The sequence below is a fragment of the Melospiza georgiana genome, chromosome 2 (assembly GCF_028018845.1).
Source record: "Melospiza georgiana isolate bMelGeo1 chromosome 2, bMelGeo1.pri, whole genome shotgun sequence".
Taxonomy (NCBI): Eukaryota; Metazoa; Chordata; class Aves; order Passeriformes; family Passerellidae; genus Melospiza; species Melospiza georgiana.
Genome location: NC_080431.1, coordinates 30,272,682 through 30,295,460, shown reverse-complemented (window position 1 = coordinate 30,295,460; position 22,779 = coordinate 30,272,682). Strand labels below are relative to the sequence as shown.

Below are 22,779 nucleotides of genomic sequence, written 5' to 3'. Positions count from 1 at the left end.
ACAAGGTTAACATTTTGGTGATTAAATTTCCACAAAGCAGTTGACATTTTCTAGTAAATTAATCTGCAAATTAAATAACTCTGTGGAATTAGTGCTATGACTCTTTACATGGCAGATCATGTGAAAAAGGGGGTAAGCAGTCAATCCTCTGGATGATAAGGCAGTAAAATGTATGAAGCTCTAAGTGGCTGAAAAGCCATGACAGTTTCTTGAACAATTGCCTTGTGTTTCATGTATCTTCCACTATGGGATTGTGAAATCTTTATTGTGTTTGGGTTTTTCTAGAAAATATTTTGTAGCAGCTGAATAAGCTGAAAAGGAAATGAGACTTATTTTTCCTGATAGTTGTCAGTGTGAAGAGAAAGCATTCTCAGGTTCAGATTCTTTAAATCAAACATAACTTCATTTTTAATGTTCTATGGAGATGTTAGTTTTAGTAGAATGCTTTGAATCATTTGCTTGGTTTAGTGGCATCTCTTGCAGTACTTTTTCTTCACAGTTTGAGTTTTTGAAAGCATTTTTGGAGGAAAGAATAAAAAAGAGATGAGTAGAGGAAGGGAATTTAAAAATCAGATGATGGCTTGTTGAATTCTACGGTTTGTTCATCTTAAGAGTGAAATTTGTCGTGCTGTCTATTTTTCTCTTTTTCCCCAATGTATTCCTTCTCTTCTCCTTCAATTTCCACTGCTCTCTGCCTTAACAACACATTTCTTTAGAAAGTGTTTTGCCACCTTCTTTCTTGTCTTCTTCACACATCTCTCCTCTGTGTGGTGACTTTGACTATCACCTTTCATTTGAACAGAGAAGTAATTGCCTTCCTAATCCTACTTGTCCCCTTAATACAGGGAGTGAACCGTCAAGGATGCACTCCCAGTGGGAGAACCTGAGGAAGATGTCATGAGGAAAAGTGATGCCTACGGCTAAAATCCTGCTCCTACAAAGAGGGCAGGGGTGTCCTGGATGACTCCTTTCCCGGAACTCCTCTAGAAATTCCCTGTTGGCTGTGCAGAAATACAAAAGGAGCTTTTGAGAGCATCCTCAAAGAAGGGCTACTTAGAGCAGGCAGATGGAGGAGATGTGTCAGCTGGATGATGACAGCAGATGTCAAGCAAACAATCTGACAAGGAAGCTAGCAGAGCAGCAGTACTTCTTACCAAAATTTTTGGAGAAAGAGAGGGGAAAAAATAAAAAAACAAAAGTAGAATCAAAAGAATGGCAGCATGGAAAAGGAGATACAAATCAGTGTTGCTGACTGGCAGGAGCTCTGAAAGACTATCTGATGCTAAATCTGTAAAGTGGTGCTGTTGAGTGGAATTATCTAAAGAAGTATTTCACTATTAAGCTGTCACAAAGAAAAAGCATTTACTTCAGGTGCCATATGCCAGCTGTGCAATCAGACTTCCAGTCATACATCCTGTGTGTTCCAAACCTGGGGGACAAGTCTCAGCTGTTTGAAGTCGCTCTTCCATGACACTTGCTTTTACAACACTGGATGTTCAGTTGCTTGCACTGTTGCGAAGGTTGCATTGTTTGGGATAGCATACTTTTATTTCTTGAGATCTTTTTATTTTATTTTATTTTATCTTTTTTTATCTTTTTCTATCTGGGGTTTTTGTGGTTTTAGGTTTTATACCCTGAAGAACAAATTAAACTGTCAGACCTTCTTTGGTACTCTTTCACATCATAAATCAATTAAATTTTTAAAAAATTAAAATAAACATACTCTTTCTACCTAAGAAAATATGCCCACGATACATGTTATATAAGGGAAATCTTGTATTTTGTACTAGTGAACAACTTGATAAAACATACTGTAGTGGAAATTCTCAGGCAACTTTAACAAAAGACTTTCTTAATTTGTGAATTTCTGCTGCTTTCCTTAGGCCAAATATTTACATACATTTACATCCATTTATTTCAGACCTGTTGATAGTTCTGAATGTAGTAGCTGATGCAGTTATTGCAGCTGAGAGGTGACCAGTAAGACTAAGAAAATTACAGCTATTTAACCTAATTATATACTTCAGCTACTGTTCGTGTTATTTCAATAAAAATCTCAGAACTTGCCATTAAAAGTTTGCTTTAGTGTAAAAATTCTTGGAAAAAAAAGAGCACAAAATTCTGAAGTTTGGAAATTGCTTTAGATTTCTTAAAGCCATTTTCATTTCATTTTATGTTGGTATGATTCAGCTAAGCCCTTCTCTGGAGCTTTTATATCTTTAGTTGAGGTCTTGGGTCAGTGATGCTGCAAATAATCTTTTTATGAGTAGACTCAAGGCATGTTTACTTTCTGTATACTGATTTAGAAAGAGAAAGCAAGTTCTCAATCCAAACCCAAGCAAGTAGTGGTTCTTGTAATAACTGCTGAATGTTTTTTCTTGTGTATGAGGAGATAGATAAATTTATCTTCATAATACATAATTTATTTTTACATAATTTAATATATAATACATAATGCATAAATTTATTCTTCATAATACAGTGCAGGACAAAAAAAAGTGATTGTTGATTGAACATTTTGTGGAAAACCCAATTGTGATGCAATTTTCAAATTATCTCCACAAAAACAAGTCCTTCATCCCGAACCCCCTAACAGTCACCAGACCTTCATTGTTTGAGTGAGATCAGTCAGATATTTAGAGATTCTAAGGATACTTTTGTATGTACTTAAGATGCTTCCAAATGTTCCCTTCTTCTGGCCCCTCATAAACCACCCAACAAACCAGATCCAAGAATTGCCAGCATTTTAAAACCCAAGGATCCTTTCATGTATAAAGCAGAATTATTTTTTATCTAGTCAATACAATATATTTATTATTTTTTTAAGCCAATCTAGATAGGAATCAATTCCAGGCAATTTTTGGAATAGGACATACAAAACACACCTTGCATGGCCACTAAGAAATCTGTAGCTGTTTCCTGCTTGAGTCTAAATTTCTGCACATTGATCAAGCTTAGCTAGTTTGTGCTGCTCTGACCACCTCTGAGCGAGGCACCACCCTATTTTTCGCCAGTGTTGCATTTTGTTTTCCAATTTTGTAGTACTCTTTGTTCCCTTTACTGGTCTTATATTCCCTCCACCACTCAATCAGTGAATTATCTTTTGCCTTACTTGAATCTGCTGCCTTCTACTACTTGCTTCCAGCCACATCTGCTTCCTCTCACCCTTTATGTGCACTGAAACTTTGTGATCTTCTGTACAAATCTTCCCATCCCCCTTCTCTGGTTTGCCATTTCTGAACCTGAACATTGTTTTGGATCATCTTGCTCACATCCAGCATGAAATGAGTTCTGTTGGCAGAAGGACACAGCAGCTTTACTGAACGTGCTCAAGTTGCCTGAGATTATGTGATAAAAAAGAAATTGCAATTTCTGATAGGTAATGCTTTCAGATGTTAAGCGTGGGACAGCCATGGCGCAGAAAAGTCCTTACTAAAGGCAGATTCCCTCCTATTTATCAGTAGCCTGAAACACCATTTTTTTGATATACCAGATGAACCTGAGATGCTTTTACCACACTGTCAGTGCATTTTGGCACTGTCTTCCTTTTACAAAAAAACAAAAACATAAACAGAAGAAAGGCTTTGTTTATTTGTGTTCATTTAGAAGATAAAAATTCATCATCCTGCACAGAAAAAATCCTTTTGCTATAGAGTTACAGGCAGGGAAAGACAATGAATTATATCTTATTATACTCAGTGTTTATTTTTACATTGAAAGCTGTTACTATCTCTTCCTTTGCTGGCCAAAACAGGGTAAAAATGCTTTATTAAAAAATTATATATTTCTCCCACAGAGTTTTAAAATTACCTGTACAAAGGACACTTTCAGTCAATCCATATAGGCAACTGGAAATTTGTTTGAATGCAAGCAGCTAATTGTCACAGCAATTTGTATGGGGACAGGTTTAATGTTAATCTAGAAACTGTTTAATTATGTTTTATATATGTTGGACATGAGGAGTGAAAAAATTCTATAGTAAATGGGGAATAAAATCAAAAGCTAAAAGCTTACAGCATTTTTCTTTAAAATTCTAGAGTCAATTATCTAATGAACTGGTGTTTTGATGAGATGTGGCACTTTAATTCCCTTTAAAAACAAAAAACCCCAACCTAAGCTGATCTTTTGTCACTCTTCAAGCACTAACAATTATTAGTGATAAGTTAATACTCCTATTGACATCAATGGGAGGAAGAAGCGTGAGGAAATATTAAGACTGTAGGCAAATAAATGTCTTGTATAATTATTCTATTCTTAGCATTTTGCATTGCAGTAAGTGGCTTAAGCTTTTCAATGCTAATGGCACATCTAACTTCCATCGTAAAGCTGCCTTCATCTGAAGCCATCTGATAATGACATTTACCCTCCCTGTTTAGTGAGGAAGAGTAGAAGCCCCTTGCTGTAAAATGTCTGAGGTCAGCTGGTTTCTTTTTACACATAAAGTGTAGCTCTTGCACAGATGGTTGAGAAGGTGCAGAATGTTATATTCATCCCATGTTTAATTGTTCCTGTATGCCTTGGAATTTAAAGAAATTTTAGGATGTATGGCAGTAGCTTTCCCTGTAGGTTGCTATGGTAAACCTATTATTCTATACAAAGAAGGAGTATGTTTAGTAAAGTGCTGATCTCTTTTCAGTATAATGTGAGCTTCAAATTACTTTTGCATGATTGAATTTGTTTGGCAAGTATTTTATCACAATAGCTAGGAGAAGAAGATCACAGAATAAGGTGTGGCTTCTGATATTGCAGCAGCAGATACATACTATATAGTTAGCTGTTCAGAAGCAATAGGACTTTAATTCTTTGTTAAATTATCTCCTTAGAGTAAGCCTGATTTACATAATCTAACCAAAATCTCACTACTTTTGGAGGCAGAATATTTGAAAATGCCAGTACAAGGTGGCATTTATTTGGTGACACCATTAAATTAATTTCTCATGCTGAATTTGAAATGTTTGTAAAAATAAAGGAACTAATAATTTGAGTATCAATTTCAGCAGCAGTGTAATAAAATACTATAATTCTATTTTTGAATATTTAAATATAAAGAAATAACTCAAAGAAATTCTTTTCCAGCGCACTTGCTGACTGAAGTTTTTGTCTATTTTCAAGACACTTTCAGTTCTGCAGTCAGATGATCTCAACCATATTTAGGTGTAATTTAGGTGAGAGCCAGGCAAAAAAAAAAAAAAAAGAAAAAGAGGCACAGATTGAGAAAGTAGGGCCTAAATTCCCTTTGATCTTGTATCTCCTACATGAAAAAATGTGCTCGATCTGTCTAGGGATGGGCTTCCCTCCATTTTTCTGCTGGTGAAACTGTTGCACATTAGCTAAAATGAATAAATATACTTGCAGCAGGGACTGAGAGGAGCCTGTTCTCGCTGCAGCACAAGGGACCAGCCACTGGACTCTGACTTACTAAATTAAGCATTACAGAACCTGCAGGATCCTCATTGCAGCACCTTCCTTTGCTCATTCCTCTTGAGGATTTTCCGTCTCTGAAGACTCCTCTAGTAAAAGCAGATGGCTTAAAATGATTTTAACACCTTCAGGCATCCTTATTATAGCAATGTCTGGCCAGGAGACCACTGCTGAAGATTCTTCTTTTGTTTATGTCACAGTCTTCACAACAGACGGGTGCTGTTCATCAGGAGCCTCTCAGCCTGCAGGTTCCTGACTGTTCCTTGGGACAGGCTGATGTGGCACTTTTGCAAAAGTGATCAGGTTGCCTAAGGTGAATGCATAAAAAGAGACAAATTAGACTCAATAAAATTCTCAATGTATTTAGGTGCTAGGGATTTTTTTTTCCAACTTCTAATGTGGCTGTCCTTGACAAATAATTATAGCCTAGAGAATGCAGACCAATAGCATCATTTTTTCTGTAGGCAATCATATCTTAAATTTTGACATTATTACTAAGCACAACTCTATTTCATGATGCAGTAGATGCACTTATAGTAAAAAGTTTCTTTCTGAAACAAGTATCCTCATATAATTGACAGTGAAACATAGTTTTTAAACTATGCATATAATAAAGGTATTAAGTATTTACTGTAATCCTCTTTTGTATGTCTTTGCTAAAATTCTTGCCCTTTATGTCCTTCTAGATTGAATCCTGGTGCATAAAATGTCAGCTCGGAAGTGCAGAGATGTATGTTGAGGCTTGGGTAGATGAAGAGTATAGAAGTTGTAAAATGAGCTTAGAATTTTTTTTCACGAGTAAAAAGATTTCTCCTTATTCCAAATTAATTAGACTGTTTTCTTTAAATAAGAAAAAAAAAGCCAAACAAAAAATAAACCCCACAAATAAATATAACAAATTAAGATTAGAAGTTGGGAAAGGAAGTAACCATTTGTCAGTACCTTACCCTAAAAGGTTTTACTGTCATGACACCTACAGTTAGAAAACCTTTACTGAGGTTTTCATTAACAGTCCTTTCCCATTCAATAAAATATTTCAGCAAATGCTTGAAAAAATTAGTGCAGTGTGTTGTGAACTCTCTGGTTGCATAATGAAAGGCTGCACTTGGAGGATTTTTTTTTTACTTTCCAGCAATACTATACTGGGAGTTGCACTCAGTAGAGCAGTCACCAGGCCCAAGTTGAGTTTCACTGATGCTGTGACTAAATTAAATCAATAAGGGCAGGTTTTCTGCATCCTAGTCCATTTCCATAGTGACCATTTTTTACACAAAATATCCTTTCCCAATCCCACCAAATGTATGAATTTGGTCCATGATTTGTGCCATTTTTAGAACATTCTTTCCCTAGCATTGCATAAAATAATTTAACAACATACAGAGACAAACTCTTAGGAGTTAGGGCCCATTATCTGAACTGAATTGGTCTCAGATATGTTCAGTGTAGGACTTTTCTGTATATTAATTTTAATTAATTATTTTTAATTTATAAATTTTAATGTATTAATTTTCATTGTTTTCCACATCTGGCCATTTTGTACTCTGCCCTCAGGGTTTTGGAGTGAAATCTGTGGGAACTTGGATAAATCTGTTGTCCCTTTAAGCTCTGCGGAGCTCTCCTGTAAATAGATTGATGGAAGGGAAGACTGTGACAGAGGTTGTGCTTATTTCCTCAGATCTAGACAAGAAAAATTGCAGGGATTTTGCTTTCAAAAAGCTTGACAGGTATTTGAAGAATTGTTCTTCTACATGAATAGAGAATATCTTAGATAGCTCTGTGCATAGACTATTTAATTCTGATCACATTTGTGTTGGTGTTTCTGAGATATGTGCTAAATATTTTAGATCAACTATAGAGGTTAATTATGCAGATAAGCATGGGCCAGCTCAGTTATGCTAAGTTCAGATATGAAAAACATGCAGTGCTAGTGATTGCTTATTGTTGCCATTTCCACTAAGATTATAACAGTGATATACTTTCCCTCTGGTTGCCATGGAGGAGGAATAGTTTTGTTTTGCTATGATTTTGTTTGTTTGTTTGTTTGTTTTTAATTGTGTTTATGAGTTATACTTTAATCAATGCAGCGTGACTCGTAGTTTGTCTTTGGGGTCAGGATGCAGCATGAACTTGGGGTTTATTCAATCTATTTTACTTTCCTGAAATCATGACTCTAACAATTATTTATTCTTACAGGGAGATGTGAGTGTGGCCAATGCACTTGTTTCCCTCCAGGAGACAACAGAGTTCATGGCAAAAACTGTGAATGTGATGATCGACAGTGTGAAAATGCAGATGGCGATGTCTGTGGGGGTATGTGTTCGCTTAATATCACATAACATAGCAGAATTTAGCAGCACAACAGAACTAAATCTTAACTGTATATAGCTTTCTGTTCCCCTTGATTTTATAGAATAATATCACTAAAGAATAATTACATCATTCATTGATAATAAGGTGGCAGATTTTTGTTAAAAACAGGTACTAGAAGTATTGAACATGTTAGAAAATATTTATTTTAAGACTTTAGGTATGCTAACACATAAATGGAACTGCTGTATTCCATCAGTTCCATCAGACACTTAAACAAAAACCTAAAACATTAGGTAGCCTTACATTGTGTTTAATTGTAATGCTTTATTGAGGGTGTTGTGATAAACCTAAAGGTACTGATGACCAGAAAAACTTTTAAATATTTTGTATTCACTAACAGTGAATACAGTGAAACACTAACAGTGTTTTCTAAAAAAGTAGCAAAATATGTTATGAAAGAATGTAAAATGCTTGAGAGACAGTGTCATAGTAATTGTAGATGCAGATGGTTTATTTTAGTATTGACAGTGAAAGCCTTACGTTGTGATATTTCAGTAAAGTATGTTGGTGTTTAGCAGTATTTCAAGGTAGTTTTGGATGTGTAAGTGCATGCATACCACATGGTATTTTATAAGCAGCCAAATAATATTTATCATGAATGCTCTCTTTCTAGTTTTTATGTGCTTTGTTTTTTAAAATGACTCTTTGATTCCACATGTTAACAAAGTTGTTGTGTGAACAATGGCACATTGTATTGTATTCCTTATTTCTGTGTAGGAAAAATAATGTATTCCTTCATGTTCCTCATGTACATAAAAAAATTCTGACTACAGGGAATATTTTTTCAAGGTGTCTGCCATGCAGAATATAGACATATATAGAAAATTTTGTTTTGAGTATCTAACTAGCCATAAAAATAGTTTACAGCATTCAGAGTAATTCAATAATATGAGGGTATAGAAAAAAAATTGAAATTTAATTTTGTTTAAAAGATATAAAAAAAACCCACTGAAAATCTGTTTCATATTTGTTAGATGTTAAATAGTTGGGACATAAAATTCATCATCATCCATGCTAAAAATCTCTCTTTTGTTTATATCACTCATATTTTACATTGTTACATCTCCATCTCTTTCTTTTGGGTTTGTCTATGCTTCTGTCTCAGGCTGAACTTCCTGAAATATCTTGCTGAACTGTTTATTCTTTTATCTTTCCTTGTCCTCTTTTCATTGCTGTTTTTCTACCACTTTTGCTGCCTAGGCAATCACAGTAAGGACATAAGCCCTTGCTAGTAAATCTGTCTTCAGAGCATTATAAGCTGGACTGTGTGGGGTCTGACAGTGAGCACTGAGTACCTGTAAGCACAAAGAAGGAAGAGCAGTGTTTTCAGGTTAAATGCATGCTGAACTGAGAAATGTGAGTGACAACCAAAATGATTTGAATAAGAATTGTTACTGGCCTTCTCCAGCCAGCAGAGACTGATTAATAGCTTGCTTTCCAGACCAGCTGTCCATGCAACGATAGGAAGACATGAGGTGAAAGCTATGATAAATTAGGGTACAACTGAATGAGATCCCATGGCCATGTTTCTGCATGATGGTAGTGAGTCATTCGCTTAAAAATTCAGCTGTCCATCAGTGCAGTACCAAGAATAGAGACTTAATGTCTCCACAAAGACAGAGGTTGCAGGAGGACTCAGCATAGATTTCACAGCACTGTGCTATTAGAAATTGATTCATATAATTATGGAATCACAGAACAGTTTGGGTTGAAGGGGACCTTTAAAGATCAGCTACTCCAGCCACCCCTGACATGGGCAGGGAACCTTTCACTAAGATCCAGCTGCTCAGAGCTCCATCCAACCTAGCCTTGAGCATTTTCAGGGGTGGGGAATCCACAGCTCTTGGAAACCTGTTGCAAGTCTCCACACCCTAATAATAAGAAACCTCTTCCTTATGTGTCAGCTAAACCCATTTCCTTTCAGTTTAAAACCATTACCCCTTGTTCTGTCACTACAGACCGTGGTAAAAAAAAAATATCTCTCTCAGTCTTTCTTACACTCCTCCTTTATAGCATTGAGAGGTCACAGTAAGGTCTCCCCAGAGCCTTCTCTTCTCCAGGCTAAACAGTCTCAATGCTCTCAGCCATAATAGGGGTGCTCCACCCTCTGATCATTTTTAGGGATAGTCTCTGGACCTGCTCCAACAGATCCATGTCTTCCTTGTACTAGAGACCACAGAGCTCCAGGTGGGGTCTCTGCAGAGTGGAGTGGAGAGGGAGACTCACCTTCCTTGACCTGCTTTCCAGGTCTTTCTTCATGTTCCTTTTACTGTGCCTTTGTACATAGATTTAATGTGCTAAGACAGGAGAAGGTGTCTCATGCAGCCTTTTTGAAATAGATATATTCTACCTAATGGCCCTTGCCGTACTCTTCAGGTTTTTTGATTATTTAATATTTTCAGTGTTCCACAAAAGTATTTAACATCACATTTCCTTTGGCTTTACTTGGTTCTTTGAGTCCTTCATGTGCAAGTTAAATGGTTTTGGAGTGCACACATGACCAAAGAATCACATGTTTGCCAGCAGAAGTCTTTGGCAACTCTGTGTTGCTTTTTTACACCAGGCTTGATATTTACTCATCCTGTAACCTGGTGAGACATACTTCTCTCATCCCTCTGAGAAGTTAATTCCATTCACTTCAATTTGTTCTCTGGATGGTTATTGGCCTAGCTGTGAGTTCTTATCACAGCCAAGTAGCGGCCATTAAAGGAGCAAAACAAAACATTTGGGGTCCTCTGCATACCACAAGTTCCTGTAGAATTGTGCTGATCAAAAACTCTGCAACGAAACTAAACCAAACAAAAACAGTAAAAAGTTGGTTGAAACTAGGATCACTAGCAAAGGGTTAAACTTGTAACAGGTAACTTGTGTAACAAGATAGGTATAGGTAACAAGACTCTTACCTGTGGATGTATCCATTGTGTATTATATCAATGTATCATTCTGTGCTTCAAATAGTGAAGATAAGAACATCACCAATAAGAACATTAGCTTTGATAAGGCCTTTTAATGTTTATTTATAAATGTTTGCACTGTCTTTAACAATAAGAAACAACTAAGACTGGTCATTCCAGTAAACCTGTTCTTTGTCACTCATGACAGTGGAATACTTTAAGTCTGATCTCTTTATTTTCAAGTGAGCAATTCCATTGTGATGACTTTTTTGGCCAGAGCACATAAAAATACAATCATCACCAAACTGCAATCCTAACACTGTAGGGAATCTAGTTGTGTCATGCCGCATCAAAGAGTAAATGCAGATTATCTTTTTTTTGTTAATACCAATGCCTTTAGTTATCATTAGTTTGAAATTCTGGTACTAAAAGGGCTTCCAGAAGCTGGAGGAGTTGACTTATTCTTGGAGCAAATGCTGAGGTAATTTTTATTTCACTCCTTACAGAGATTTGCCTTCACACCTCTCTCTTCTCGAAGTGTAAGAAAACAGCTCAGCAAAAACTCTGCTTGAGATTTTATGGGAGGAGAATTTAGTGGGTTTTTTTAAATTATTTTTAGGAAATCCACTAGTAAATTAATTTTCCCCACTCAGACACATCTTTTGTTGATTTCATCCTCTTGCATTCTCATGCCCAAATACAAGCATCAGTGTCTGCATATAGCAGTTTGGTAAGGATTCCTTGTGTGCAACACAGAACATGGATAAGAGATGCCACCCATCAAGTTTTCAGTAGGACTTTTTATTTCTTCTCAACCAACAATAAAAAACTGGTCTTTGAATACATCTATTATATATTCAGGACCCAAAAGTTAGGGTGATCCTTTTGACTCACAATTTTTCTTACTTTTATCTCTGTAAACTTGAGGCATGTCGGGTACCTCTTGTCTGTGCTTCCTGATTTTTGACATTCTTAGTTCTTGACATTCTTAGTTTGTGACATGCTGTTGTTGTTGAGGTTATGAGGAAAAGAATGACACAAGTTTTTTTCTGTGTCTGCATTGACATCTCTTGTTGTTGAGCACACACACTTCTGCCAAGTCATCATGACATATTGTTGTTCTGTGAGAGTGCAGACCTTCTGATTTTGACAAAACAATACATTCCTTAGTTTACTCCTGTGACTGTGTTGTTGGTTATCAATGCAGGTCATTTGATCTCATTCTGGAGTTTCTTCTGGAACCTACTTACACATTTTCATCCATGCACCAGTATTAATATTTCCAATGTTATCTCTATGAATTGTCAGAGAACAAGGGAAAATCTGGAGTTTATAAGGCATACATCTACCTTAAGCCACAATTCCCAGCTTTCCAATGATTTGAACTTTTAAATCTGAGCCAGAAACTTCCATATCACATTCTTATAGCGATGGGTTCTAGGATTGCACAGTCATCACCAGGATGTACAATGCTAAAGCTCCCTCTCAAAGTCTGGTATAAGTTGCCCCTAATTGCCATGTTCCTTTGAACATAAAATTTTCATTACTATCCAGCCAGGCTAAATAATTGGATTCAGAGGAAGGTCTGCCTTTTTTCCTTTTTTTTTTTTTTTTGAATACAAAATATATGACAGGAAATGTAAAATCTTTCTTTTGCATGAAAATTCTAGGTCCATGCTGCAGAAATCATGAATGACATTTATTTTTGAGATCTGTTCAGTGGAGCAGAAGCATGATATTTTCAGATATCATGTTCTTATGAGGACCAGTAAGACCATAACCATAGAAATGAGAGAGCTATGATTAATTATATGCTTGATTAAGCAAAGCTAAGTATGGTACAGTTGCTATCAGACAATTTCCTCATTTCTTGCACTAATGTTGATCCACAGAAACAGAAGTACATAAGACATTTGTAGAAATCTGTAATATATGTAAAAAACAAATTAAGAAAAAAAAATAATACCTGTCACTCTCCCAAACAAAGACAGGTTTGGCACTGACTGAGAATTTAGAAATATGACTCCTGAGTCTACCATGGCTTCTCTGACTATACAGCACATAATTTCAAAGTCTTCAGCCACCTAAATTAAAGCATTTTTTATCACCTGTGATTCCAAAGACAGCCCTTGCCTGACCCCAGCTTGGCTCCACAATGACACAGCAGTGCCTGTCTGGCTGCTGCCATCATGAGGATGTCCTTGATGCCTCAGGGCATGTCCAATGCCACAGGGCATCTGAGTTAAACCTCTGATTTCTCTGAGGTTCTTACCCTGTTAAAATAAAAGTCTATATCCTGTCCAACAGCTCTTTCACCTGTTCTATCAAAGAGTCTTTAGAGCAGGGACCATATTCTTTTGATAGAGGAAACTGAAGAACATATAATTGTAGCAGAATTCAGTACTATATATGGATAGTGAATATAATAGATAGATATACTCTATCTATCTATGTGTATATATATATATATATATATATGTATGTATGTACATAATCGAGAAATTTTATTATTTTATTATGTATTTGTTATTGAAAAGTGCAATTTATTCTCCTGGTGCAAAAAACCCCAAAACCAAAACCAAAAAATACAGAAAACCCAACCAACGGTTCATATGCGTTTACTGAGTAAAACTGATGCAAACAAAGGTGAAAATTATGGTATTAAATAGTGGAGAACTCATATTTTAACTGGAATAAAGCTGATGTGAATCAGGGTTTTATTCTGACAATTCTAAGAGGAGAGTTAATGGTTTAGTGTCTCTGTCCTTGTGTTTAATCCTAGCTCTGAGGCACATCCAGGGGCAGAAACAGATAAATTTGAAACAACCAGTAGGTATTAGATTCAAGAGTGATGATTGCAGCTAGTATAGGTATTAATGGCATTGCATAGTCTGTGTTAAATTAAATTAATTTTAATTTTTTCTAATTTTTTAAATGCACTACAGATTTATGTCCTGGTCACCCAGGCATTTGTGTGGGTGTATGAAAAGTCAACACTACATAGATGCACAGAGAACTAAGTTTGTTTAGCTTTTCAGATAGCATAAAATATTATTCAGGTTTGCAAAAAGCATTTTAATTTAATTTTTCTCCTCAAATGAGCAATAAAGAAATTGCTAGTACATTAACATTCAAGCTGATTAATAGATATTAATTTTGTGAATCCAAAAGGGGCTTTTCTGTTGAACCTCTTTTATTAGGCTTTAAATAGCCATTGCACTATTCCCATGCTTCCCCTGTGTTGAATTCTGTGCACTTTGTGCAGCAAGAGTCTGTCTCTGAGCAGGCCATGCTCTCAGAACTCCTAAGAAATTTAGCCCATGCCAGCACCACTTGAAAGTTTGTTCCGATAGTCATCACCCTCGTTTGAAATGCTGGTTCATTTCTTACATGATTTTGTCTGTGTCAGGTTTTCTCTCTTGCTTTGTCTTTTTCTGGGATTTGAGAATACTTGTTCTAATACCCTCTGAATTCCTCAGAACTTTTTATTACCCTTCCAGGTTTTGCCAAAATCTATTCAAACATGGATATCACAGAGTTGCGGGACTTTAACACCATCTCATCCATGCTCTTATTTTGCTCCTCCTCACTTTTCTCCACGTAGGTAGATGTGAGAATGACATTGGCCCTTTTTGCTGCAGTGCTTCACTTGAAGGTGCTGCTGGGCTGCCTGACTGTTGTGTTACTCAAACTGGAGCCACAGTCCACCTTCATTAAACTTAGACAAGACTAGCTCACCTAGTTTGAAAATGTAATAGAAGTCAGTATTTTAATTCACATCTATATTAAGTTTCTCCAGCTGCAGTTGTTACAACTGTTCTGGTCTTCTGGTATTCAATACAAAACAAAAAATAAAAATCAGCGTTGAAAGAACATTTTTAGCAGCTTGCTTAGCATAGTTGGGCAGGGTAATGAAGCCTGCTCACCTTGAAATATTTCTTGCAGATATATGTGGTTTAATATTCTCTTCTGTTTATAATATAATGGAAAGTTCTGTGATTTAGAAGAAAAAATAGAAATTGAAATCCTGTTCCTATTTAAATACAGCAAAAAATATTTGTTTCATTTTCTGGGTGTTCTATATCAGGTATCCTGTGTAATGCTGCAATTTTTCATATTCTTATTACACTTCTAAAACTTTTTATTTTTCATTTATTTAAAATACATTAGAAACATTACTTGTATTAGTCTGAGAAACTTCTGTTCCTGAGATGCCAAATTTTTCTTGGGTCTGGCCTCAGTTTGCCCTTCAGGAACATCCTCTGTTTGTAATAGTTAGTTTGTATATAAGAACCAGTTTCCTCTGTAATGATTGCTTCCCTTTTTCATTGTGCTCCCCTGTAGTGGTGCCTTTTGCATTATAAAATTATTCTGCAGGTTTTTGGGGAACACTGACAACAGCTGCATGAGTGAGTAATCCTAAACCAGAATTTCCTACAACAACACAATTTCAGTTCCAGGCCTGGCAAGAAAGAATTCATCATGGTGCCCAGTTTGGTTCAGGCTGATTTGGGTTATAATGAACCCTTGCTAGTAATCTGCCACATCTTGCTTTTTTGGTGAATTCCTATTTCACATTTAAATATTGTGGTTATTTGAGTTATAATTCTAAGGAAAAGGACAGAGTATTTGGCACCATCTTTTTTGTCTCCTCTGCCTCTCGCATGTCATAGTCTTTATTTTTTGAGATAAAATTTTAAAACATTGTTGATTATTTAAAGTTCATTAACATAGCTTTTTATGAATAAGCATTTAAAATGCATTTTGTTTGTGATTTTAACAGTTTTCTGTTAGATCTGAAATATTGATAGACCAACACTTCTCAATATACATGCTTAATCTGTATAGTTAGGGGTAAAGAAAAATCTCTAATTGAAGAACTCCAGCCAAAATGAATTGCTTAACATGATAAAATATTGATTTAACTATTCAGATTACCTCTTTCTTCTGTGATCTGCGAGGAGGATATTCACAACTAGACCATGTAAAGCAGTTGTTCTCAGGCTACCACACCCACATGAGATAGCTTAGATGTAACAGCAAGCAGTGGGCTGAACACTTGTACACTTGCCACCTCAGTGGATGAGGCATCCAGAAAGCTGCAGCTGCCCAAGCTGGTGTCAACTAGGAACAAATATTATTTTTTTTAATTGATTATTTGATACAAAAGAATAATTTATGTTTTGAAGACTTATATGGCTTAAAGGAGGAGAGAAATTTCCTTTACAGAAAAGTGCCGGTCAAATGTTATGTGGTAAACTGCAAGCTCTGTTTGCTGCAAATTTATAGATTATTCATTACCTTTTTATTTCACTTGTGTAAAGGATTTACAGATATGATCAGTCTCTTCATTCAGTAACACGTAATGACTGAGAGAAAAATGCCATAAAATTATTTTCTCAGTGAAATTGCCATGGATTTCTTACTATTCACTGCTTAAAGAGTAGAGGGGTTTGTATCTTCAGAAATAATTTTCCAGCAGTGGCATCCACTGGAATATTTTGCTCTTAATAAGCTAAACTAATCTGAGTTCTAATCTCTATGTTATTAATTAAAAATAAATAAGATCAATAAAAATACTCTGACAGAAGCTTTAGTTTAGTTAGTTCATGTAGATAATTGCATGACACCTATCTGGAAGGGGCATATAGGAAAGTACATATGCTTGTTTTCTACCTCTTGTATTTTGGGTTGTCACATAGTTGTTCTTGTTCCCCATTCTGACACAAAAGTTCAAGTAGCATCAATCTTTTATCATTGCTACTTTTTTAATCAATTTTTAAAAGTGGGTAGAAATACTATCATAATAAGACTGTCATCGTTAACTAAGCCTTTAATATGATAAATACAATCAAAATATAATAGACATCAATAATGTAATATGATAAAAAACATCTCAAAAATCAACACTTATTTGGGATACAAAAATTAATTTGAATATTTAGATGCTGAAAAGGACAACTCCAAGACTTTGGACCTCCCAGTGTTTTTGTAATGGAAAGTTTTAAGGTATTTGACTATCAGTAAACTTGAATAAATTTCGCTTTCAGCAAACTACCAGGTTTGTCTCTCCTCTGGCCTTTTACCAGTGTTGCCTCTCAGTTTACAAAATCAAATGGCACTGGAGGCTCATGAGAAATCCACTAATCAGGAAAACTAAATAGCTGGTTTGCTTCCCTGCATCCTACAGCTCCTTGCTTTCCCAGATACTCCTACATCTTGTTCCCTTCTTCCCAGTCCATGCTCCCAAATTATCTCAGTCCCTTCATTTCTCCTCCCTTGCCCTACATAGAAGATAGGATAGGGCAAAAGTCACTGGTATGTGTTTGCTTCCCTGGTAACTAATTAGCTAAGGAATTATTGTCTCTAATGCAGAAATATTATTCAAAGCTGAAAAATGTGATTCTGGCAGGGAAACATTTCTTCTTTTATTTCAATTTGCCATTCCTATATTCTTCTCTATATATGTTGGCACTTTTCCATTCTTCCTGGCAAAATTTTCTACTTAGCCTATTATTCAACACATTTCGAATTTTTTATTAACCTTTTTGTAAATAATTGTTTTAAAATTCTATTTTATCTTTCCCCTCCCTTCTTTAAAGCGTGAGTTATGGCTTCTAATGTCTATTTCTCACCCACGTTCTAGGGTTTCCTTGACCTATCCCTCACTTGTTTTCTGCACATCATTAGGGCACCCTTTTTGACAGAAGAAGGAGAGAACTGGGGAAAATCCATCCTGCTGGAAAGGGGTACTGGATGCTGGGTGCTGTCCACCTATCAGTCTTTCTATCCCATAGCACACACTTCATCCTGAAGAGGTCTGAAGCTGCGACCACAGTGACAGGTTTCTGCTTGTCTTGCTCATAACCAACCTTGCTGTCGTTACAGGCCATGGTATCTGCTCATGTGGCCGATGCATTTGCCAGGATGGGTGGTTTGGAAAGTTGTGCCAGCACTCAAGGAAGTGCAACATGACGGAGGAGGAGAGCAGAAGTCTCTGCGAGTCGGCGGATGGCATACTGTGCTCCGGGAAGGGTAAGATCTGCCAGCTGAGCTACCCTGTGTCAGTGCCTGACAGAGGAAAATAATCACGCTCTGGAAGACTAATGTGCATGGCAGGGGGTTGTTGTTCAGTAACCCTCTCTTTCAAAGGCACTCATTATTAAAAGGATGTTTAAGGATGCTCTGTAATGCACTTGCATCCATTTTGTCAGTCACCCACCCCAGCCGTACGCCTTCAGCAGCGTTGCTCTCCTATGCAATTTGTTTGTAGCATATAATTTCCTGTATGTGTTTAGCTGATGGTCTGTGGGGAGCAGCTGCACATTATAAACTAACTGTTAGTGCTCCTTCCACTCTGGGGAAAAAGGGCACCACCCACAGTAACACTCTGGTGAAGAAGATGGCAAATGTAATATATTGGACAACAGTAAGTGGAGGAAAGTGTTTAAAAGCAATTTGGTACCCTTAATCTCTCTGCTCCCCAAAACAGCTGCAAAGGAAAAGTAGATGTCTGCAACCCCCACAAATGAATCCTACAAACTTTCTCGTTTACTAATTTCCATTCATCTGGTTGCATCAGCTTCATTTCAGCTCTAAAAAAATTGCCACAGGGAAGAATAAAAGTTAGAAAATCTTGATAATTATCTGAAATTATTCTCTGAGGTTCTTACCTTGCAGTCTTTCAGGCTAGGAAATTGCATTAATGGAAAGAGGGCTTTTTAGCTCCCCCATAGTGCAAATTGCCTATTTTTGTATATAATATGTCTGAAGGAGAATAGACAAAAAAAGACTGGTTGGAGGCTAGAATACATTCAATCCAGACTCTGTGTGTCATTTCCTATATTTGTATGTCCCTTGCATAGACAGGAAAGAAATCTGCCAGCTGGAAAAACCAGTTAGGAAGCCTCTACAACAGGCAGATTTCCAGTTTTCCCTTTGGTAACTTATATTTCAGTGCAGAGGAAATTTAAATGGGGTTTCCAGCCCAGGCTTCATCTATCTGTTTTTTTTCATTATCACTTAGCAGAATTCTCCCTGTTGCACCATTTAATTTTGTTTTGGGGCTTTTTCCCCCTCAGTTGATGCAGTGTCATAAAAAATGAGAAAGTTGCACTGTTTCTCTTTTTTTTTTTTCCAGATGGGACTATCTTTAAATTATTATATGTATAAGAGTGAGAGGTACAGAAATGAGAAACTGAAATGACTCTGTTTTACTGCAGAAGTTGGCCTTTTTTCTCTTAATGTGTGCCTCACAGAGATTTTTTTATATAAACCAGGAAGGTGAAGGAATATGCTTGGTACCAATAAAATGCACTATGTATATTTCTGTACAAGTACAAACATGAAAAATGATGTTGATTTTTAAAATATTCATATTATATGCTATATTTTTCTAAGGATGGCTAAGAGCTATTTATTCCAGCCTGTGGGTCTTACTGTGAAAACAATTACCTTTGAACATGTGTTGCAAGTGTACCATTTACTTTGAAGCTTTGGGAGTAGATAATCCATTAGGAATTTACAGATATCAAGAATTTTTTACCTCTGTTGGCTATGCTGCTGGGGCGTGACTTGGGATTGGGTAACTTTTATAATCTGTAGCAGCCTGAAAGGGGCTCTAGTGTTGTCCTTTCCAAACTGACCCATTCTGTGAATCTGTGACCCTAAATCCATTCACAGAAAGAGTGGTGAGATTTTTTTATTTTTTTTTCCTTTGGGAGATATAATTTATTTGGCCCCTGAGCACACATTAGAGAAATCACCTCCATAAGACATCTACAGCAGTGTGTGGCCAGTAAACATCCAAGAAGGCTACTATCTCCTGCATGATGGGAATCACAGGCAAAGACAGTCTAATTAAAAATTATATACATTATATTATAACAAATTTTGCTGCTATGCTATTTTTTCCCTTTTTTTCCTTTTTTCCCCCAAATCTATTCTTGATGCTGAGATATGTATCTGGAAATCATGTCTTACTGGATAATTATAATTTAAAACACGTTCATAGATAGTGAAGAACTATCTAGGAACCAAAATGGCAAATTTTTCTTTCAGATTCATTACAGTGAAAAAAAAATTACTGGTAAAATAAAAGCGAATTTCAAACATGTGCACTGATGGTGGTTTTTCCATTTTTGTTGGAAACCTAGCCATGATATGCAAGTGCTACAATGGACTGAGGATAGCTTGAGTTTCTGTATATAGGTTTTGATAGGCTGTGAAGAGTCCTGGTTTTCAGCAGATAACTGCTGAACACTATCAGAAAATTGCACTCTGCTAATGTAAGCAAAGTTGGGCATCCACATTCCTAGGCTGTTTTCTGAATCTTGGCTCACTGACTGTGCCACCTGTAGCAAAAGCTCTTCCCAAGGCAAACAGCAACACCCACCACGCTGCTGCCTCCCTGGCAGTAAAGATAGGGCTGTACATGGTGACTGTAATGGTGCAGGATGTGGGCAAGGTACTGAGCCAAATCCCATCCCAGAGGAGCTGGCTGGGATCCCAGGAAACACCCTGCAACTCATTAGACTCAATTAAACTGAGGAGCCTCCCAGAGCAGCGTGCCCTGCTCAGGGAGAAGACTCGATACGTTTGTTTCCCTAACAGATTTTGCATTTTGGGGCCTTATCTTCCTTGCTTGACTTGGTGTTAAATTTGCTGCATCTTCTGCAAAACAGTTTTAAACATCATGGGCATCCCTCTGTATCATGATCAGTGCTTGCTGATGCAGAATCACTTCAGGCTTCTTACAGAGTAATACTCTTAATAACTGCTGTAATTTCACTAAAATCCTCATACTATTCCTCATTATTTTCAGATGTACCTTGCAGTTTGTATAATCAGAGGTATTTGGTTTAAATTGCCCTCAAGTATATCTTAGTGTACCTCTTATAGAGCAACCCTATGATATATCTGCCATCCTCCACTGCCTCCTTATACCTCAGCATCTTTGATCCTTGTAGGGAATGTCAGTATTTTCTATGCCAGTGGCCCTGTAAGCAGTACTCAGAACCCACAGAAAAAGTAGATACTTAATCAAATACTTCCATCCTCAAATGTTCTAATCACTAGCTCTTCCTGAATATATTTACATGTTCCATATGTTACAAGTTAAAGCGTTTCCCTAAAATTAGGCAATGAGTTAATTTTTGTGAATTTGAAATAAGCATTAAATTACATATTTAATTACAAATCAGATACTCTGCTGAGGCTGTTCTGAAGTTTTCAAGAATTAAGCTTCAGTATTTATGGGAAAAGGAATGGAAAATTTGTTGCTTTCAACAGATGCAACTTTTTTTTCTTTACATGTATTAGGATTATTACTATGGATTTTATTCAGAGGTCACTGAAAGAAGTGGGAAGATGGAAAAGCATGATTTTATAGGCTTTGGCTCAGACCCTGTTGAGTAACCCATGAATCCTTTTTAGGTTATATTCTGACATAACCAAGCTATATTTTTTTCTGTAATAATGCATTAAACACATTGGTGATTTTTTAATGGAATGTTTCTGGAAATATTGCAGGAGGCTAGGATTTTCAAGTGGATTTAACTCATTTATAAGCATCTTCTGTAAAAGGTCAACAGCTTCTTTTGTGAGACTTCTTTTTAACTCAGCCCCTCACAGCTGAAAATTTTGCACATATTCTTTGCTATAATTTATCTGGGTTTTTTATGATTTTTTTTAACATTGATTTTTGCTGTTATCCCTTTGTAGGGCTAGATCCACAAAAGGATTTTTGATTAGCAGTTAATAAGATCCCAGCTTCAGTGTTTAAATATCTGAAATCTGCACAGGGCCAGGCTGCTGAAGATGAGATCTGTAAAAGCCAGGTCTCTTCAGCCAAATGCTGGAATCATTCAGGAGGAATTACCATCTCCTTGTGGCATTTCTAGTTGCAGAAAAGCCTCTTTCACACACTTCTCAGGCTTCCTGACACGTGATTGTCCAGGGGCACCTGTCACTTTCCACATTTCAGAGCCATGAACCTGCTCCTAAGGGTAAGGACATCTCAGAGGCTTCTCTTCATGGGAGGTTCCTGGTGCTCTGTGGGTTATGGCATCACCTGAATTTGACCCCACAGTCCCTGCTTTGCCTGTGAAGGTGTGGCCTGACATCCTTGAGGGGAAGAACAGCTTGTCCCAACAAGGGGTGTTAGGGCACACTGCAGGAACGAGGCAATTGCTGAGCTGCCATTACGTGCACAAACTCTTTCTGACCTGAGCAAATGTTCAGTAAGTCCATGGAGGTGGAGAAGTTTCATTCATGGTGGTGAGGATTTTGGGGGTCTGTAGATGTTAGTCTTGGGCACTGCTGGTCTTTGTGAGCTCATCCCTAAAAGCTTTCGATGAGGAAGACTATTTTTTTCCTGGATGTGATTTTACTGCCTTCAGTAACAATGGCTTGGGGACAATTTGAACTTTGCTAGTACAAAAAAAGTAAAATAGAAGTTACTGGGGAGAGAAGCTCTGATTGTAGGTCTCTAAAACCAAAAGAAATCTTCAAAATGTGAGTCCCGATTAATTTAAATAGCAGTATCAAAGCTCTTAGTAGTAACATCCCATCATACTCCAACTCATGCCAAAAGAATCCTTTCATTCAAAAGCCTTTTAGCTTGATTATTTTCTTTTATGCAACAGACTCTTAGGCAGCAATTTTGTGCACATGCACATGTGCGTATGTGTGCATATGTGTGACTTGGGTTGTTATTTTCTAGTCTGAATGTGCCAGTACTCTTTGACTGTGAGTAATAATTTTTGTGATTTCAGGCTCCTGCCACTGTGGAAAGTGCATCTGTTCACCCCAGGAATGGTACATTTCGGGTGATTTCTGTGAATGCGATGACAGAGACTGTGACAAACACGATGGTCTCATTTGCACAGGTGCAGTACAGGCTAACACTTAATTGCTTCACGAAACAAACTGAGTTGATGGGAATTATGTTAGACAAAGCCCAGCTTCTCCTTTCCCCACTGATGGAGGAAGCACATTTGCTGGTTATTCAAACCTGCTGTAATTGTTTCTTCGTGCAGCGCAATGATCAACCTAAGGTTTCAAAACAACAGTTAAAAGCCTGAGTATGAATTTA

The 22,779-nt window shown here is 36.8% G+C and overlaps 1 protein-coding gene across 1 annotated transcript in view; it reads left to right on the top strand.

Moving 5' to 3' along the window:
• ITGBL1 (integrin subunit beta like 1) overlaps nt 1-22,779 on the top strand; it is a 124,868-nt gene that overhangs the window by 98,535 nt on the left and 3,554 nt on the right. The window contains exons 8-10 of the mRNA XM_058042826.1: nt 7,615-7,731; nt 17,574-17,720; nt 22,460-22,573. Coding sequence (XP_057898809.1) covers nt 7,615-7,731; nt 17,574-17,720; nt 22,460-22,573 — 378 coding nt within the window. The remainder of the gene's footprint in view (nt 1-7,614; nt 7,732-17,573; nt 17,721-22,459; nt 22,574-22,779) is intronic.